The following is a 19,436-nucleotide window of genomic DNA, read 5'->3' on the forward strand; positions in this document are numbered from 1 at the left end:
CAGATCACACACATAGTAACCAAGTCTCCTGACTTACAGAGGCTTTCAGTGAGAAGGCCCCTCAGAGGGCAGTCCCTGGAGATCTTTAATATTTATGTTAGAGGCCCCAATGGTGGCCTGTCTTCACTGACTCTAGGGGCCCTCGAGGATGAACTTAGAACATGTAGTCCCAATGCCTACCTTTTGCTTGCCGGTGACTTTAATTGCTCTTATGAGCCTCTGGCAGCAGATGTTATTTTGGGTACCATAGACGAGGATACCAGGAGAGGTATTCCACCTTTAGCTGTAGCACCCATTAAGCGGTGGTCCCAACGAGCTGTACAATTAAATACCCTAGTAGAACAAAGTGAGAGGTACCCCTTAACTAGGTTCAAGGGAAGTAGGGTTGACCAACCAGTACACAGAAGAGGTTCCCTTGAGTAAGGTGTTCAATAAGAAAACTTAATTCACAAATCAATTAGAACAATAAAGTTGAGATTTTTTTTTTACAGTTTATTAATTACACAAGATATTTAAAAAAAAAAACACAAGTGGACAAAAACACCACTGTACACAAATAAAACCAGTTAAGAAGTATTTTAAAAAAAAGATAAACATACATACAATTCAAAATTAACCAGCAATGTTGATACAAAAAAGGGGGGACAGACAACAGTAAGAAATCCAATTGTACAATACTGGGTGTATATTTAAACTCAATGTGACACCCATGTGCTGTGCACAAATTTATCTTGTATCAACACAGGTGTCCGAGTCTAAGAATTATACTTGGAAATGCGTCGACGCGTTTCGGTGGTTGGTTTGGTTTTGGACCTGAGAAGCAGGCAGTTCTCCATGGTTGAATAGTGAAACAATTGTTTCCACCGGGAGGACATGATGAAAGCGCCCCTGGTTCCCTCATTTTAATGAAAAAGACGTTATTTGACAAGCAATATTCCCCAAGCACGGCACGTTTATCTTTACGATCCTTAAACCATTAAACTGAAGCCGGTTATACAAATATATGAAGGAAGAACGATGTCAGTCAACCTATCTTAAAATATATACTGCCACAACAGAATCACTTTTTCCAAAGGAGATTACAGAGGGTGATTTTATTGACCCCAGAAATACGACAGACAGAACATAGTGTCTTGACAAAGGTGGGCCAAAACCAAACCAACCACTGAAACGCGTCGACGCATTTCCAAGTATAATTCTTAGACTCGGACACCTGTGTTGATACAAGATAAATTTGTGCACAGCACATGGGTGTCACATTGAGTTTGAATATACACCCAGAATTGTACAATTGGATGTCTTACTGTTGTCTGTCCCCCCTTTTTTGTATCAACATTGCTTCTTAACTGGTTTTATTTGTGTACAGTGGTGTTTTTTTCCACTTGTGTTTTTTTTTAAATATCTTGTGTAATTAATAAACTGTAAAAAAAAATTCTCAACTTCATTGTTCTAATTGATTTGTGAATTAAGTTTTCTTATTGAACACCTTACTCAAGGGAACCTCTTCTGTGTACCAATTAAATGCCCTCACAATGGAGTATGGGCTAGGGGCAGCAAATGGGAGAACAGTTTCTGACCCCCCCCCCCCCCCCCTCCCGGTGCTCACACGTTCAGCAGGGTTGGCCACTCATCCAGAATTGATTACATCTTTCTGGACCTTAAGCTTTGGGCCTACCTGTTGGACATGGTAGTTTTACCATCTACGGACAGTGACCACAATCCACTGATTCTGTCCCTGTCTCTCATATGGAAAATGGATAAAGTTCCTCAGGCGCCTCATGTGTCGAGGTTGACAGGCGCAGTCTGTCCCTCGAATTGCGGGTGACGCCTGAAATGGGACAAGGTTGTTATCAATGAGGGGAAGGTATTAGAAATAGGGTCAATTTTGTCCAAGACTTTAATTAGGCTGCAGTCCATTAGCATGAACACCCAGGAGGTATCTTCTCTCTTTTGCCACACTATCAAAACTTTAGGAGATCTCTTTATTATAGCCAGTCGACATGGCAAAACAGGGGAACGGGCCGTCTCAAGGGTAATCCAGGATGGTATTCTTACACCTGTCGGAGAGCAAAAAGCTAATTAATTATTGTAGTCAAAACAAAGGAAATCGGGTTGATTAGTGTTGCCAGGAAGAGGTATAGGGCAGCTATTAGTGAGACTAAGAAGGGGTGGGAGAATCAGTTTTGGTGTGATCTGAAAGCGGCTAGTCTTGGGAGAGATTCTAGGGGCTTTTGGGACTTAGTGAGATCAAGGAATCAGGCCCACATACTTACTTATTACATGTAATATTCCCGAGGTATTATGGTTTGAGCATTTCTCCCGCTTCTATAGTACCACTCGAATAACAGTAAATAGAGGTGTCCGCCAGGGGTGCGTCCTTGCCCCCACTCTGTTCTCATTATATGTGAACGGAGTGGTGGAGCATCTTTTAAAAAATCCTGCTGACGCACCTTCCCTGGCGGAAGAAGAATACCAACTTTATTATTTTCAGATGACACCCTTTTGATTTCTAAATCCCCGGCTGGTCTGCAGAGCCTCCTAGACAACTTCCAATCTTTTTGTGAGACTAGGGGCCTAAAGATCAATGCTGAAAAAACAAAATATTTGGTTCTGAACCCTTCTAAAATACTTTAGCGGCCGCCAGTACTGAATATGGTAACCCTAGAAAGAGTTAAGGAGTTTGACTACTTAAGTATCCGCCTCTCTGACACCATGAGATAGAACAGTCATCTCAAAAAAATGCTATTAAGTCACAAAAGGGTGGTGGGGGCTCTCCTTAAGGAACACAGATTATTCACTTTTAAACCTATTGCCCTGTTGTTAGATATTTATATGTCAAGAGGCGTTAGTGCGGCGCTATACGGGGCAGAGCTTTCGGGAGCACAGAATGTAGACCAGCTATCCTCTTCAGAAAATACATTTTTGAAGGACTTGATGTGTCTCCCCAATAGTACCCCCACTCTCCCACTGCTCCTGGATATGGGCTTCCGTTCCATTAAAGACCAGGCCAGACTGAGACCCCTTCTTCTTTGGGCCCGCATTTGGAGGGTCCCCAAACTTGACAGCTATGCAGAGGGGCTGAAGGAAATACTATCTATGTCTGGCTGGTCAAAAATAAGGTGGTTAATGGGTGTAGAGCATTTGCTAGGTGAGTTGGTTCTTGGAGAGGCTTGGCAGTCCAGGTGCGCCCCTCCCATTTCAGCTCTAAAAAGAGTGTATTGGAATTGGGTAACGAGTAGGAGAAACATTGATCCCAATTTATGCAAATCCGCCAGAGAATTTTTAAAAGTGAAGGATGCAGCCCTCCGGGAACCCTATCTTGACATTATTTTAATACCTAGAGATAGGGCTTTATATTTCAAATTCAGAATAGGCACCCTCCCCGTGGGAGAACTGACTGCACGCTGGAAGATCCCGGCACAAACTGCATCTTCCTGCCCTTCTAGGATTGAGTCGGTGCCCCACCTTTTGTTTGAATGCTCAACCTATAAAGCTCCTCACACTAGTTGGTTAAAACCCTTGTGCAAAGAGTTGGGCACCAGACATTATAGTGTGGCTTTGCGAATTTTGAAGTCTGATACACGGCCCCTATTTGTCTGTGGTATAGTGAAGTTTTTAAGATGGGGGTGGATGATTAGGTCAAAAAGGCTAATGTATATTGTTTAATTTAGGTCATCTTGTTAGACCATTTTATGTAATTTATTGCCGCCATTTGTATTATATTTAGTATGGTTGTATTCTATGGCAAGGCTTTTATCTTTTTATCCCTACTGTAATGTATATGTACTGCTTTTTAATATATTTTTATATCGAAATAAAGCCAATTTGACTGACTGGTAATATTAATTCCCATTTCAAAAGCCAAACTCATTAACTTTTCATTAAATGTTTTAGTATTGCGAGTGATACTTTGCCATATAAACAACAATTTGTCCTCACTGAGAGTGTTTAACCTTTCTAATCCCACATTTCCAGCCATCAGTTCCTCTAATTCAACTCTAATTTACCAATATCCAATACCTTCGGCTGGGAATTTGGTTTTTCCATTTCTCTGGACCATCTCTCTATTTCTTCTGGGGTTACTACAGTAGCACTTCTTGTACCTGAGGATGTTTCCATTCGTACCTCTTTAGAAGTTCCAGGAGTGTTTTTCCTGACAGAATCACCCATCGGTTCCCTTATAGGTAAATATATCAGGGAAATCACTGACTCACATTCACTTGCTTGATCATCAACTATCAAGGGTTCTTTTCTAGGTTGCACTACAGGTGTAGTTAAACAGGAGTTCTAGGACAGGTCTTCTTCTCTCCATATAATGGAACAACGGGACCTATGGTTACTAGAATGATCAAGGTTTCAGGACTCATATTTAGCTGTGAAATGTTCTGAATTAGTTCACTTCTCTGTTTATTTATGGCTTCTTGTTCCCTTTCCTGTAACACTTTTTCTAACGAGGTTTCATGCACTACTTGCTGAACCAAAGGTGGATTTAAGAACGGGGTGCTAGGGTTAACCCTATTAGCTTCCTCATGGTAAGGTGGTGGACTTTTCATTAACAAATCCTCCAAGTAGTCATCATCGGGCTCACAACTAATCATTACATTTTTCATTTTCTCTGTGCATTTGCTTCCTGAAGCTTCCTCCAAAGTCCGTACAGGAGATAATCCTCCTACTAACATAGACTGTCTCCATTTCTTCATTTGTTTATCTCTTGTCTATTTTGGAAATCTGAGATAAAATGTACTCTAATTCCTGTCACTTCTGGGTCTATCTCGCTCAAAAGCCTCAGTCTCCCATTCCTCTAATGCGTCCTACTGAATTAATCTAGGCCTGGGATCTAATTCATTCATGCATGTTCTTAAATTGTACAAACGTCTACCATTAAAGGTACCATGATCTGGAAATGCCAAAACACCATCATCTTTTGTGTACTCAGTCCAGTTCTCTAACCACATACAGGTGTGAGAGCCCCTCTCTACCATCATGTATGTTGCAGGCGCATTTGGTGGAGGAATAATAATCCCTTCTCTATTTTTAATCGGTTTGTCCTTTTTAAAGAAATTCTTAATCTTTTTAAATAGCAAAATATTTTCCTTTCCTCCGTACATGATATGAGGTCTTCCCCTTATGTACTACCCGTACGCAAAACCTAAGTACCCCCTATCAGGTCTACTTCATATAACTATTGGATCTAAATGCCACATATACTTTGCACTGATACATTTTAGTATGCAGCTACACTCAATTTGTTCACAAAATGCTTCACCAATACCAGCGTGTTTCTTATTTTCAAATGAACTCCTTTGCGATAAATTATTTACACATTTGGTCAGCCAGTTCGGTGGCATGGGGTCCACCCCGTGTATCGTTCCTCAATGCAGGCTGTCGCATATGGTCGCAACTGCTCGCGTTGAGAAACCATCTGTTAGCGTTGAGGAAGCTGCTGCCTGGGTAGAAAATCTTTTCAAGGGGCAGAATGAAGCAGCGCCCTCTTGCGCTGCACAGGGTACAGTTTGCAAATATTTTCCAGCATGGGACAAACACCCAGCGCTCAAAATCTGCATGAATTGCACAACCTAGCGCACTCCGACTCTTGTGGACCTCGGCTTGGTCACTTCACAGAGTTCTGTTAACTTCGCCTCAGCCTACTGTCAATTCAGGCAGGAGCAGCAATGAGCCGACCAGCAAGATGTCAGGAGAAGCTTAATGGCATCACATGGTTTTGTGAATGATGGTATGGAGGAGATGCCCTGACAAGGAGTTTTAACCAAGCATCGAAATGCCATTTATTTTGTGGCATGTGCTGTACAAGTGTGCACTATAAATGTTAATTTTTGTATCCTTTTGCACCTAGTGCGGTTTATTGCCAGACAGGTATCGCTGGGCCACAGGTTGGTTTAAGCACACATCAGCGATCTTCGGCTGCTTACCACCGACATACCTGGAAGAGTTTGCAGTCTTTCTCCTCAGCAGTGCCCACTGCTGATGCACCATGGTCCCTGTGAACATTGCTGCACACATTTGAATTACACGTGCTACTCCTCTCAAAGGCCCAGTGGTATGCTCCTGTTCGGTATCAGAAAGGAGAGCTCCTTTGAGGTAGCCTGGGTGGGTTACTTTTGTCTTGGAATATGGCTGGTTTGGGTCAAAATGAGGCGAAACAGAACTTTCTGAAAACAATGAATCCTTTAATCATCTGTTTGCAAGAAACTTGGTCTTGCAAGGATTTTGACTGTGAAGGTTATTTTATTTTCTACTGCCACGCTAATTGTTTTAAAAGAGGTCATGCTAGTGGGTGGGATTTCCATTTTGCTCAAGAACTCAATTAACTTGAACCAGAAGGTTTTCCGTCATTCTTCAATCTGTAAGTCCATTCCTGGGAGAAATTTTGATTACTTAATGAGCATTCTTTTTCTTTACATTCATGACATAGCCATCAGGGAAGAATGCTTATTAGTGGTAATAGTGGGAGACTTATATGCCAAGATTTCCAACTCTGCTCTAGAGATTTATGCGAATATTAATAAAGAAGAATCTTGGCATATCCCTGGGATTCTTTTATCATAAGAAATGAAAACAGATATACAGAGCTTCTCCTTGTTGGACAGTTATCAGATGTCCAGATTTGGAGGCATATTATCAGTCAGGGAATTAATAATTATCACTGATTTAGGAAGCAGAGATAATTGGCATGATAATATGCCCTTAAGAATTCCAATAAAAACTAAGCATGCAGAATCAGTTATTAAACTGCATCAAATAATGCTTTAATAAACCAACTTTACATGCTTAAAAGCATATACCCAATTCACAAAAATTAACTATGGTAATAATAAACATCAGACAATGGGAGAGGTGATGATTTTGGGGTCCCCTCTATCCTAGGAGGAGGACCAAGCAGATGCCTTGAGCACAAAGAGCATATCATTCTGAACAATTCAGTGGTGGTCCCATTCTCTTAGAACCATCCCAAGCACAGTTGTGGGCAAAAATATAACTAAAAGCCCCTGCAAAGCATTATGGGATAAGATTATCATCATTATTAGCATTCATGAAAGGGTTTCAATGTTTTTTAATTTTACTCATCAGGGACATCTTGGGACGAAGAGGTGAACTGCAGCTTGATGTATAATATTTTAAATGCTATTGCGTTCGGCTCATCAGGGACATCTAGGGATGACGAGGTGAACTGCATCTTGATGTATAATATTTTAAATGCTATTGCATTTGCCTCATCAAGAACATCTAGGGACGACGAGGTGAACTGCAGCTTGATGTATAATATTTTAAATGCTATTGCATTTGCCTCATCAGGGACATCTAGGGACGACGAGGTGAACTGCAGCTTGATGTATAATATTTTAAATGCTATTGCATTTGCCTCATCAGGGACATCTGGGGATGACGAGGTGAACTGCAGCTCTTTGTAGAATATTTGGATACTATAATATTCACCTCTCATTGCTAATCTCGGCCCATAATGTTTTGCAGGGGCTTTTAATTGGGACTGTATTTGTGCCCATAACTGTGCTTGTGGTAGTCCTAAGAGGATTGGACCCCCACCAATTTGAATCGTTCACCAACATGTGCTCTTTGTTTTGAAGGCATCTTCTTGGTTCTACCCCTAGGTTAGGGAGGATCTCACAATCATCACCTCTCTTACTGCTTGCTAGAAGATTCTCACTTTTGTGACACTTTTGTAAAATGACTATATGCATTTTAGCATGTAGAAATACTTGTTATTTAATCTTGAATATATGAGGTTTCTGTTTTAATAATTGGAAATATAGCATTTCACCCATTTCTCTCATTCTTAATAGAAACCCATGCTCTGGTGTGAACATAGGTTTTTATTGGAATTCTCCAGGGCATATTAACAAGCCCATTTTTGCTGCTTTAGCAGAAGTTTCCTGCCGCTAAAACGGCAATCATTTTAACGCCGCTCTTGATAATATGCCCCGTAGTTAATTCAAATGGAAGAGTGCCAGTTGATAAAATAGCCCAATTTATTTTTCACGTTCACAGTATTTTAGACTATGTGGTTGTGTCTTATCATATGTTTGGGGCTTGCGAAAATCTATTTGTCCTTCCATTGGTATGGAGTGACCATGGTATAGTAGGCATGACAGTGACTTTTGATCTTCCGGCACTGAACCCAGGGAACTCGGGCCAGGGCAAGGTGGTTTATAAGAGAGCAAATAGTTGCTCTTTCTGGACGTTTAAAAATGTAATTGAAGTGAGTTTAATAGTGAGGAAGGCTCATGTAGAACAGGAGGGCCATGCAGATGCAAATAATATACAGGACTTCGAAGCCCAAATGGAAGGCATGCAGAACTTAAGTTTAAGATCTGCTGGTCCCCGGTTGTTAAAAAAAGGGTATGTCATCATTGCAATTGTTAAACCAGGAAATTAATCGACTAATTAATAATCAATATGTCCAATTTTCAATAGGTCTAAGCAGGAAATTAATTGTCTTAAGCAAATAAGTAGCCATTGTAAACTCAGCGAAAAGAGAAGGGAGTCTGATGCTAAGTGGATTGGGCTGAGGGAAGCTGGAAGGGCCAAAGGCTCAAGAAAGTACTGGCATCTGATTGCGGAATATTGCGACTCAAGGGAGAGGGCTTTACCTATACCGATTCCAGAAAAGGAGTGGGCGGATTATATTTCTTCATTATATAAAATAAACATTTCAGTAGTTTTAACAACAATATGTATAGAAGAGTCTTCTCTCCTTGAATAGGATCTCCCATCAGGGGACGAGGTAGTAGGTTTCATAAACAATGCCCAAACCTCTGGTGCACAAGGGCCGGATGGAATTCCGATCACGCTAATCAAAAAGGAATCAGCCGCATGGGGAACTTGTTTAGCCCCACTGTTCAAACATTGCTTCGGAATGAATAACATCCTGCCCTCTTAGAAAGGGAGTATCATTTTCCCTTTATATAAAAAGGGTCCAAAAACAACACCAGCTAATTTTGGACAGATTGCTTTGTTGGATGCCTCGGGCAAGTTATGCGCAAAGAGTATTCTATGTCATCTACAGCAATGGGTATATGATCAGAACATCTTACCTCCAGAGCAAGCTGGCTTTAGAAGAAACCATGGGGCATGTTATCAAGGGATTTATCTCCGCATTTTTGGCTTTAAAAGCCAAGAAAGCGGAGATAAAAGTATCTCCCTATCAGCAACAGGGTGCTAACACGCAAATTTGCATGTTAGCACCCTTTTTCTCGATGCTTCCCCTTGCATCTCTAATGAGATGCAAAGGGGGCGTTCCAGGGAAAAATAATAGGAGAAATGTTGTTAAGCGACATATCTCCTATTATCAAGGATTTCGCTAACCCTGTTAGTGATAAAAAAAAGCAGCGCTAACCGCGTTTAGCACTGCTTTTTTTACACCTGGTATTTTCCTGACTTAGCCATGATATCCTATGGAAGGTGGATATCATGGCTAAGTTTGTGAGCCCTTATCATCAAGCTAACACCAAACTTTGAGAGATTATCGTTGGTTTTCCAGTGATAATCTCTCAATTGGTAGTTAGCGTGAGGATTTTTATCATTTCTGAGATAAACCTTGCTAATAGCAAGTTATCTCTGCGATAATTTCCGGCGATGCTTAGTGATAAAAAATTTGTTGCTAAGCATCGTTTGCGATAAATATCGCTTAACGTTGGTAATATGCCCCCATGGGTCTTTGGACAACATTGTAGTTGTCTAGACCATTGTTGAGAAATATGTTTTTTCGCGAAGTATGTCAGTTTACATGGCGTTTATTGATTTCTCCACAGCGTTTGACAAAGTCAATCGACAAATGATGTGGAGAAAGCTTACCCAACTTGGTATACCACAGCATCTCTTGGGTCTTATTATAGAATTGGACACAGATAGCTGTTGTCAAGTACTGACGGGAGGTGCACAGGGGCTATCACGTAGGATTAAAATGCACAATGGGCTAGAGCAGGGCTGCTTGTTGGCCCCACTATTGTTTTCTTTGTATATATCTGATCTCCCCGCTGCTTTGAATTCAGTACAGGGAGATGCCCCCTATGATTGGCATAAAGTCTGTTGGATCTTTGTTATAAGCAGTTGATGTTGCAGTTTTAATTTGACGCCTATTGGTCTGCAATCGCCTGAATGCCCTAACTAAATACGCAGAAGCCTACTTTTGAAATGTAATATTGCTAAAATCAAAATTATAGTCTTCCGCAAAGGAGGTGATAGAATCAAAAGATGTTTTAAGTGGTCTCTGGGATCGGAAGAAATAGAATTTGTTGATTCCTACTTATATCTGGGGAAGGTCTTTTCAAAAACAGGGCACGATCTAGAGCACATTAATCTCTGTGTTAGCAAGGCTGTCTCCCAGGCTGGAGCTTTAAACAGATTCCACAAAATATGTGGGAAATGCCATTTCAGTCATGTTTTGTCAGTTTTGAAGGTAAAAATTCCTCTCTCATTAATATATGCTGCTGAGGTACTGAATATGAAATACTGGCTTTCTTTTGACGAAGCCGAAGGAAGAATTCTTTGCCAAATTTGCAATCTAAATTCTCAGGCTGCTGTACATGTCTTGCGTCTGGAATTGGTTTAATTTCCTCATACATTTTATCCTTGGTTGCAGTTTTAAGTTGGGGTAACTCTTTGTGTTAGGAGGATGAGGGCACCCTTAGGGCTTCTTTAAGAATAGACATTTTTGACAAGCTAAAAGACCACTCAACATTATTTAGGTCCTTTTTACCTGCAAATGACTCATTTGGGCTTACCTTGCATACTGATTCCCCCATGCCAAAAACTGAATTAAAGCTGTTCATAAAGAAGTGGTTTCCTCTATCAGCTTGGCTAGAGACACTGGCTAAAGTCAGACTAAGTCTCACAATGAGGTAGTCTGTGGTAGCGCGGTGGGAAATAATCCACAGCTTTATTTAACCTGGAACCTCCCTCATGGTATTAGAAGACTAACTCTTTTACTAAGAATTAATTTGTTGACGTCATTGGTATATTGGACAAAATTCTAAGTGAGGAGAGAATCTGTGAAATGTGTCATGTATTATTTGTTTGCAGGAAGTTACAAAGTGCAAGGCATATGTTTTTAAGACTGCAACATCATCTGCTTATAACAAAGATCCAACAGACATTATGCCAATCTTAGGGGGCATCTCCCTGTACTGAATTCAAAGCAGCGGGGAGATCAGATATATACAAAGAAAACAATAGTGGGGCCCTGCTCTAGCCCATTGTGCATTTTAATCCTACGTGATAGCGCCTGTGCACCTCCCGTCAGTACTTGACAACAGGTATCTGTGTCCAATTCTATAAGCGATAATTATCACTATAGCTTGGTTAGAGACAAAAATTTACCGCTGAGCTGCGGCTATTTTTATCGCAGATAAACCTTGGTATTACCAAGGTTTATCGCAAATACGATAAAAATCGGCCGCATTGCATGAATATCGCTGAAAAGTCACCAATATTCATGCATTACCGAGCTAATGCTCTTAGCCATGTTATCCACCTCCCATTGGATAACATGGCTAAGAACTGCTCAGGGCAGGTGTTAAGCTTTTGGAGATATTCGAGTGTAGCGCGAATATCTCCATAAGTTGGTGATAGGAGATAGCGATGTTAGCGACTGTTTCCAGTCGCTAACATCTTGGCACGCCCACTTTGAATGTCATTAGTGATAAATATCACTGACATGCAAAGTGGGGCCAAAGATGGTCGCTATCTCCTACTAGCTGTCGCTAACTGGTGTTAGCGACAGCGAGGTAATAGGGAGATCATTTTATCTCCGCTTTCTTGGCTTTTAAAGCCAAAAAAGCGGAGATAAACCCCCTTGATAATATGCCTCTTAGTACTGTACACAAAGTTTCTCTTTTTTATCTATTTGTGTACTTTTGTGGAACTCCATTGGAGTTCCATATCAAAATAAATAGAAATGGAATTGAATTGAAATTATGCTCCTAAATCACAATGCAATTGCGCTTTGAAGGAAAACTAAACTGTTTAGCGGGTGCTATGCTTTCCATACAGTTGAAAACCATCCGTAGATATTTGCTTGGACCTGAGAATGGACATATTTTTAGTTCTTAATAAATACAAGTTAAGGAAATTATGGTCTGCTATTGTCGATCCCCCAATTAATTAAGTTTGTGAATTAGTAAGTGCTTCATCCTTCTGCGTCCCAGCTGTGCGTCAAGCCATCCCGTGTAAAGTTTAGGCTTGAGTTTTATTTATTTATTGGAATTGTACACTTTCTGCCTCTTTCTGGTAAGAGACGCCAGGAAGGAGCAGGGTGTGGTGGGGGTCGGGTAAGACGACATACAACGGGATAAGTAAAAATAAATAAATAAACACAACTTCTTACCTTGCCATCAAAAGTAACTTGATTAATAAACTATGATTACTATGCTTGAACGCCAAATTACATGTTATTTATTTTTTCCTGTAGAGTAGAAGAATAAACAAACTTGCATCAAACCTCTGCACAAGTGCACCACAGGTCTGCACATGTGAAATAAACATTTTATCATTTGCGCATAAGATCACGTTTTGCAATGAGTCCATTGACAGGGCATTAAATACATACATAGCAGCAATCTTAACAAATGGAAAAAATATGTTTATTTGTGATTTTATAAAAAACATACTAATGAGTAAAAAATACTGGGATGAGGATTTCTGTAGGAACAGAGTGGCATATTACCAACAACTAGCGATAATTATCGCTATGTTGGCTTAGCGGCAATATTTTTATCGCCGAGCTGCGGCGATTTTTATCGCTTAGGAACCTTAGGGCATATTACCAACAACTAGCGATAATTATTGCTATGTTGGCTTAGCGGCAATATTTTTATCGCCGTGCTGCGGTGATTTCTATCGCTTAGGAACCTTGCTATTATCAAGGTTTATCTCCTAAGCGATAAGAATCGGCCAAAATGCATGAATATCACTGAAAAGTCAGCGATATTCATGCATTACCGAGCTAATGCTCTTAGCGATGTTATCCACCTACCATTGGATAACATGGCTAAGAACTGCTTAGGGGCAGATGTTAGCTTTTGGAGATATTCACGCTTAGCGCGAATATCTCCAAAAGTTGGTAATAGGAGATAGCGATGTTAGCGACTGTTTCAAGTCGCTAACATCTTGGCAAGCCCACTTTGCATGTCATTAGTGATAAATTTCACTGACATGCAAAGCGGGGCCCAAGATGGTCGCTATCTCCTACTAGCTGTCGCTAACTGGTGTTAGCGACAGCTAGGTAATAGGGAGATAATTTTATCTCCGCTTTCTTGGGGCCTTTTTTTATGAAGGCTTTGCGTCAGTTTTGCGCCGCCGGTGCGTCACTTTTTGTGACGCACCAGCGGTGTAAAAAATGCGCCTCGTTGCGCCATATTTAAAAAGTGACGCATCTAGGTAGATGGGTCACTTTTTAAACCCCTGCGCCACATTATACCTGCGTCAGGTATAATGTATGCAGAGGGGGCGTTCCCCCGCAAAAAGCCTCATAATAGTGACGCAGTGAAATCTATGAGATTTCACTGCATCACTTTTAGGACGCTGTTGCGTCAAAATCTTGCGCCTGCCTCACAGCAGGCGTAAGACTGACGCAAGCCCTTTCACATGGGGCTTTCCCCATGTGAAAGGACGCATTGCTGGAGTTGCGTCACTTTTGTGACACAGTCCAGCAATGCGTCACTTTTGCGCTTACATATACGTCAGAAATACTGACGTATCTGTAACTCCTTGCGACATGATGCGTCATACATTAAATATGATGCGTCAGGAATGTCACAAGGAGTGCGCAGTGAAAAGTGACGCATCGCTGTTTTCACGCAGCGATGCGTCACTTTTCATAAATGAGGCCCAGGGCTTTTAAAGCCAAAAAAGCGGAGATAAACCCCCTTGATATTATGCCCCAGAATGCTTTATATAGTGTGGTTTGATATGCATATGTACCCCTCATATTATACATAAAAGTGTCAAATGTGAAATTTAGAGGTATCGAAATAGTGAAGATATTTTCAGAATCCTGTGTGAAATAAAAGCTCTCTACATCATTCTGCTGCATCATAGCCAAAATAACTTTTGTCTTTTTATGCAATTTTATAAACGTTAAGCTGATAAGTTAGCAATGTTTTGGATTCTTCAGTGGCGAACTAGACTTTGTCACAAACATCAGACCTATGTGGGTTTTTACATACTCCAGAAAAAGAAAGTTGCGCGTGAAATACACACAGTGGTATCACACACTTTTCTATACATAATAAATTGTCGAGGACTATTCTATTTTATTTTTATAGGCTCCAACTTCTTCACAATGCACTACTAAATAATCAGTGCCAGGTGTACCCACAGCAGTGCTCAGAAAGCAATGTACTGAAAATTCACACTCTGTGTAAGGAGCAAATAATAATGCATTTTTTGCTTCATCAGCTTCTTCATTACCTGAAACGAGTGCGTTTTAGAAGTTCTGATGGAGATGACGTGTACTTTAATGAAAATGGTGACCCACCTGCCGTGTTTGATATTTTGAACTGGCAACGCCAAACAGATGGTTCTATCCAGCAAGTAAAAGTAGGCACCTTTGACTACAGTGCCCCTTACAGTCACCAGTTCATTCTAAACGAGAGCGCCATCATGTGGAATGGTGACGAAAAGCAGGTCAGATTATTTGAAGGACCCACTGTGTATCATGTTTATTTATTATGTTTGACTATTTTATACAACACACACTGCGTAAGTTAATGTTTTGAAGGTAATCTCGAGAGAGGAAAATAATAATATGAAGGAGGCAATCAGATAGCTTTCAAATATTGCAGAAAGGAATTCCCATTTGATGGTAAACATATTCATGGAACAAATGTATGGTGCTGTGGATTTACTATGTGGAACAAAATAATTTTACTCTAGGCTTCTCATTTCACCTAACACTGGTAGGTGACGTGTCAAGCGCAAATATTGTTGAGTTAAAATAGGTAGTACAGGTCTATGAAGTTCTCGTAACATTTCTATAGACATGTCCCAGAATGACAAAGTTCTTTTAAAGGGGTGCAGATGTGCATATAATGGGCATAAAATGTCTATATTATATAATTCAAAGTCCCCATTGTGCATTATAAAATCAAACTATCAATTTGAAGCACCCAATTCCTATTACTTTCTCACATTTTAATATATCTGATATGCACATGCAGATAACAGTACACAGATAATAATATGGAAGGATACAGTGGCAGAGCGAATTACTATATCTTCTATGGAGTGAACACAAGTGACACATGGAAAATATTGCAGGTGAGTAGCAGTAGCAGCAGTTCCAAAATGCGGCCAGGTTGCGGCTGTACATTCTGTACCTGTTTTGTACATTACCGAATCTTGATGAATTCTTCATCACCTAACAAAAGAGAAAACAGAAAGAGCAGAAAGCATTGGGCTCCGAAGCAGGACTGCGTTAAATATGTAGAGAGGAGCAACGCAGGGTCCAGGAAGAAGCAGCAGGGCCAATGCCTTGGATCAGTGGGCTGAACCACTACATATATAAACTATCACAGGGTTTTAGTAAAATGAGTGAGATGAATTAGAATTTTGCTTGTGATACAAGGAGGAACTTCAGGCCTCTGACGTCTCACATCTGCTACCATACAACACACACATTAATGGTTGTTACTATAACCCATTTAAATATAGTATATTTATCCTCCTCTGAAGAATAAAAGGTGGAAAAGGCCTTGCCCGGTCCCTGGTTTTATCACTATCATTCTGATTGTTGTCATTAAATACTGCAAAGTGTATTCCACTGTCTTTCTCTACCTCCTATTCCTTTCTCTGTCTCCTTTTCATGCTTATGACTCCTTTCTGGCCTTAAATGTTTACTCCTTCCATCTTACTCTTCAAGGAACAATAAACAAAACCTAATTCCATCGGCAATTACCACTGTACTCTGCACTTAAGTGAGTATTCAAGTAAGGAATATACTACAAATGGGGCCCCTTGTTGTCTCTGAGAAATAGCACTGGAAAAAGATTGTACTAGATCTTGAGTTCACGTATTATCAGTGAGTAAATTGCTTGAATGGATGGAATCTGCAATACTGAAAAACTGTAAATGCTTTATTGGAGCACCGGATGATAGCTCAACCAATTCAAGCGTCTGTCCCCAGCATCCCCCTTTATTAATTTTCTCTGACTCAGAGCGCCAAGAAGCCATTTCTTAATTTTTTGAAACATGAAATCCCCAGCTTTATTTTTGTAACAGAATGTTGGCAAGTACACGGTACATCAGGCCATAGAGCCAGTCACAATTGTTTTTCAAAAGTTCCCTGTTGAAGTGGAATAAACCACTAAAATGTACCCAAATATATCTATACTACTATTATAAAGAGAGAACTTGCACCTTTTGGCCAGGTAAACTTGGGGACCACAGCGCCAATCTACACACCCGATACATCTATGAACATGTCAGGGTGTGTAGATGGACATAGGCTATTTAAATTTAAAAAAAAAAAGTAAATTTTAAAAAATTACGTTTGTAAACAAAGTAGTCCCCTGAAAGTAGTGCCGGCCGGGACCTAGTGCTGGCCACAACGCAACGTGCGTGATGACGACAAGGAGGAGGGCGGTGCAGTAATGCCTCGATTTCAGTCTCTCAGGGCCGTGTCTCTCTTCTATGTCTACGGCTCTGCAGCGAGCTGTGTGCGAGATGGCGACAATGGGGGAGCCGAGTGCCGGGCTGGAGAGTCCGAGCGACGAGTGTGGTGGAGCGGAGGGTCCGCACTTGAGCGCACTGAACAGAGAGTTCCTCTGCCGCTGACATCTGCAGCGCGGCTCGGAGCTGCTGAAGGTTGCGGGATCTTTGCGGGGCCCGAGGAAAGGTGTGGAGGCAGCAGTTTCAGAGGAGGTAGGGGCGCGAGTGAGTCTGGGTGGGAGGGGGGCACGAGTGAGTCTGGGCGGGAGGGGGGCGCGAGTGAGTCTGGGTGGGACTGGGGCGCGAGTGAGTCTGGGCGGGAGGGGGGCGTGATTGAGTCTGGGCAGGAGGGAGTCGGTGCGGGAGGGGGTCGGGGCGGGAGCGGGTGTACTGCCCCAGCCCCTTTCTGCCCCATGGAAGGCGTTTGTAAACAAAGTAGTCCCCTGAAAGTAGCGCTGGCCGGGACCTAGCGCTGGCCGCGACGCGACGCGACGTGCGTGATGACGACAAGGAGGAGGGCGGTGCAGTGACGAGCGGCTGTGCAGGGAGGAGCGGCGGTACAGGTAAGGAAAGGGAAAGGGAGACTGTGATGCAGGGGGAGGAAAGAAGGAGGCAGCAGTAAATGAAAATGTTGGGGAAGAAGGGGGGTGCGAGTGAGTCTGGGCGGGAGGGGGGCGCGAGTGAGTCGGGCGGGAGGGAGTCGGTGCGGGAGGGGGTCGGGGCGGGAGCGGGTGTACTGTCCCCAGCCCCTTTCTGCCCCAGGCAACGCTGGGGCGGGCTGCTAGTGTTCAATAATTTCCAATTTCCCTTAAAACCGATTTCCAAAAATGTGCTCTACAGACAGTTAAACTAATTTGAAAACAAATGGCACTCCCATATGCTAATTTCCTTTTTTGTCAAGTCTCTTCAGAAGAGTCCCAAACCGTATAAACTCTATTTGAAGTGCTTCCAAGGCAAATGGTGTGGGAAAGCAGAAATGACTCACCTTAATAGTTTCCATTTTGTTTGACTCTCAGAACCACGTTATTCTGGAAAAGCATGGTTTTGTTTCATTATTTATAAACGTAGTTACACAATGAGTAAATATTTGAAATACAAGCACATCAACTCTAATTGTCCAACATACTTTTTCACACTGGACTAGAACTCCCGGAATACATTAAGTTGTTAAATGTAAGCTACAAAAAACAAGACCTGAAAGCAAGGCAGATTTTTATCCCAATAAGGAATCTAGAAAATGCATTTTCTCCAAGTCACACACACGTATTTCCACTGATTTGATTTTATCCTGCAGAAGAATTAATCTTATAGCCATCTTAAACATTTGTGGGCTTCTTTGGGACTCCCTGTTCAGTATAAATATGAAGGTATTGCTCATTAATAAGATCTGAAAATTGTATTTCCTGAAGCATATCTGGCTCAGTATTCAGAAGAGCCATAATAATATGCTTAGGTAGCTCATTCTTATGAGCTTTAACTTTCATTACTACAATTCTGGACTAGAAAATGTTTGTTGAAAATTATGGAAAGTGATATATCAAACGAACAATCAGGGAATTTTAAGCGTGTTACTCTCACCCACGAGGGTCTCAAGGCACTGAGGTGGGGGGAAGCAGATCTGTTTAGCCGAGGAGCCAGGTCTTGAAGGTCTTCCTTAAGGTGTGCATGGAGGGTGTGCATCTGAAGTCTGCCAGTAGCTCGTTCCAGGTCTTGGCTAAAATGTGAGAGAAGGATCTTCTGCCTGCTCTGGCTCTGTGGATGCGCAGGGTTTCGGCCAGTGTGCAATTTGTTAGATCTGAGGTTTATTTTAGGTAGGTGGAGGTTGATTCTGTTGTTGAGGTATTTGTGCCTGTTGTTGTGTAGGCATTTGTAGGCGTGAGTGAGTCTATCAGATGTTATAGTTTTTTTAGGAAGGCAACATTGATATTCTTTTAAATGTTTAATGTTTTATTTGTTTTGAATTAATTGACCCACCAGGTAGGCCGCTCCTCCTCCGCACAGCTCCACCTGTGTGCCCCTGCCCCAGCTGCCACTGCTGAGGAATCTTAAGTTTGTTCATCTTCTACCTTACTGTTTTACTGTATTGGCTGTGTTTTCTTTGTTGTGTCTTTGACTGCTTTAGTCTTTCTTTCCCCGCTCCCTGTGCGTCGCCGGGCCCGTAGTCTTTCCTTCTGTACTCCTCACTGCCCCCGTGTCTCTTCCTGGTTTTTCTTTCTGTTCTCCATGCTGCGCCCATGCCTCTCTGCTCGCTTTCGCCTTCTGTTTCCCAGCTGCCCCGTACTTCTGTGTCCTTTTTGCCTTCTGTGCCACTCGTTTTTCACGGACTTCTGTGCCCTTTGCTTTCTGTGCCACTCGTCTCCCCCTCGTTTTTGTGCCCTTTTGCCCTAATCTGTGCCCTTTTTCCTTCTGTTCCCTCCGTCGCCCCTCACCGCATCTGCCACTGTGTCAACTGCGGCCCGCTCCCCTGACTGCCCACTCACTGCCCCCGCCTCCCACCTCCCAGCTGCTCCTCCCTCCCACCACCCCATATATGCCGGCTGCCGTGCCAAAGGCATGCCTAAGGCAAGCTTATTTGTGCCCATCCGCGCCTGGACCCCGCCCAGCTCCAGAACCCCCAGCCCCTGCTCCCGCCACGACGACCACCGCCGCTACGATGCCAGCACACTCCAAGCCCCCAACCTCTAACGCCCCACACCTGCTTCAAGGCCACCCCAAAAGTAACACACAGTCACTTCACCTGCCAGAACTGCAGC

The 19,436-nt window shown here is 42.1% G+C and overlaps 1 protein-coding gene across 1 annotated transcript in view; it reads left to right on the plus strand.

Moving 5' to 3' along the window:
- LOC147712962 (vomeronasal type-2 receptor 1-like) overlaps positions 1-16,335 on the plus strand; it is an 89,578-nt gene extending 73,243 nt beyond the window's left edge. Inside the window, exons 4-5 of the mRNA XM_086919747.1 lie at positions 14,434-14,661; positions 16,255-16,335. Coding sequence (XP_086775873.1) covers positions 14,434-14,661; positions 16,255-16,335 — 309 coding nt within the window. The remainder of the gene's footprint in view (positions 1-14,433; positions 14,662-16,254) is intronic.
- Positions 16,336-19,436: the final 3,101 nt, after the last annotated feature.

The sequence above is a fragment of the Lissotriton vulgaris genome, chromosome 5, assembly GCF_964263255.1.
Source record: "Lissotriton vulgaris chromosome 5, aLisVul1.2, whole genome shotgun sequence".
NCBI lineage: Eukaryota > Metazoa > Chordata > Amphibia > Caudata > Salamandridae > Lissotriton > Lissotriton vulgaris.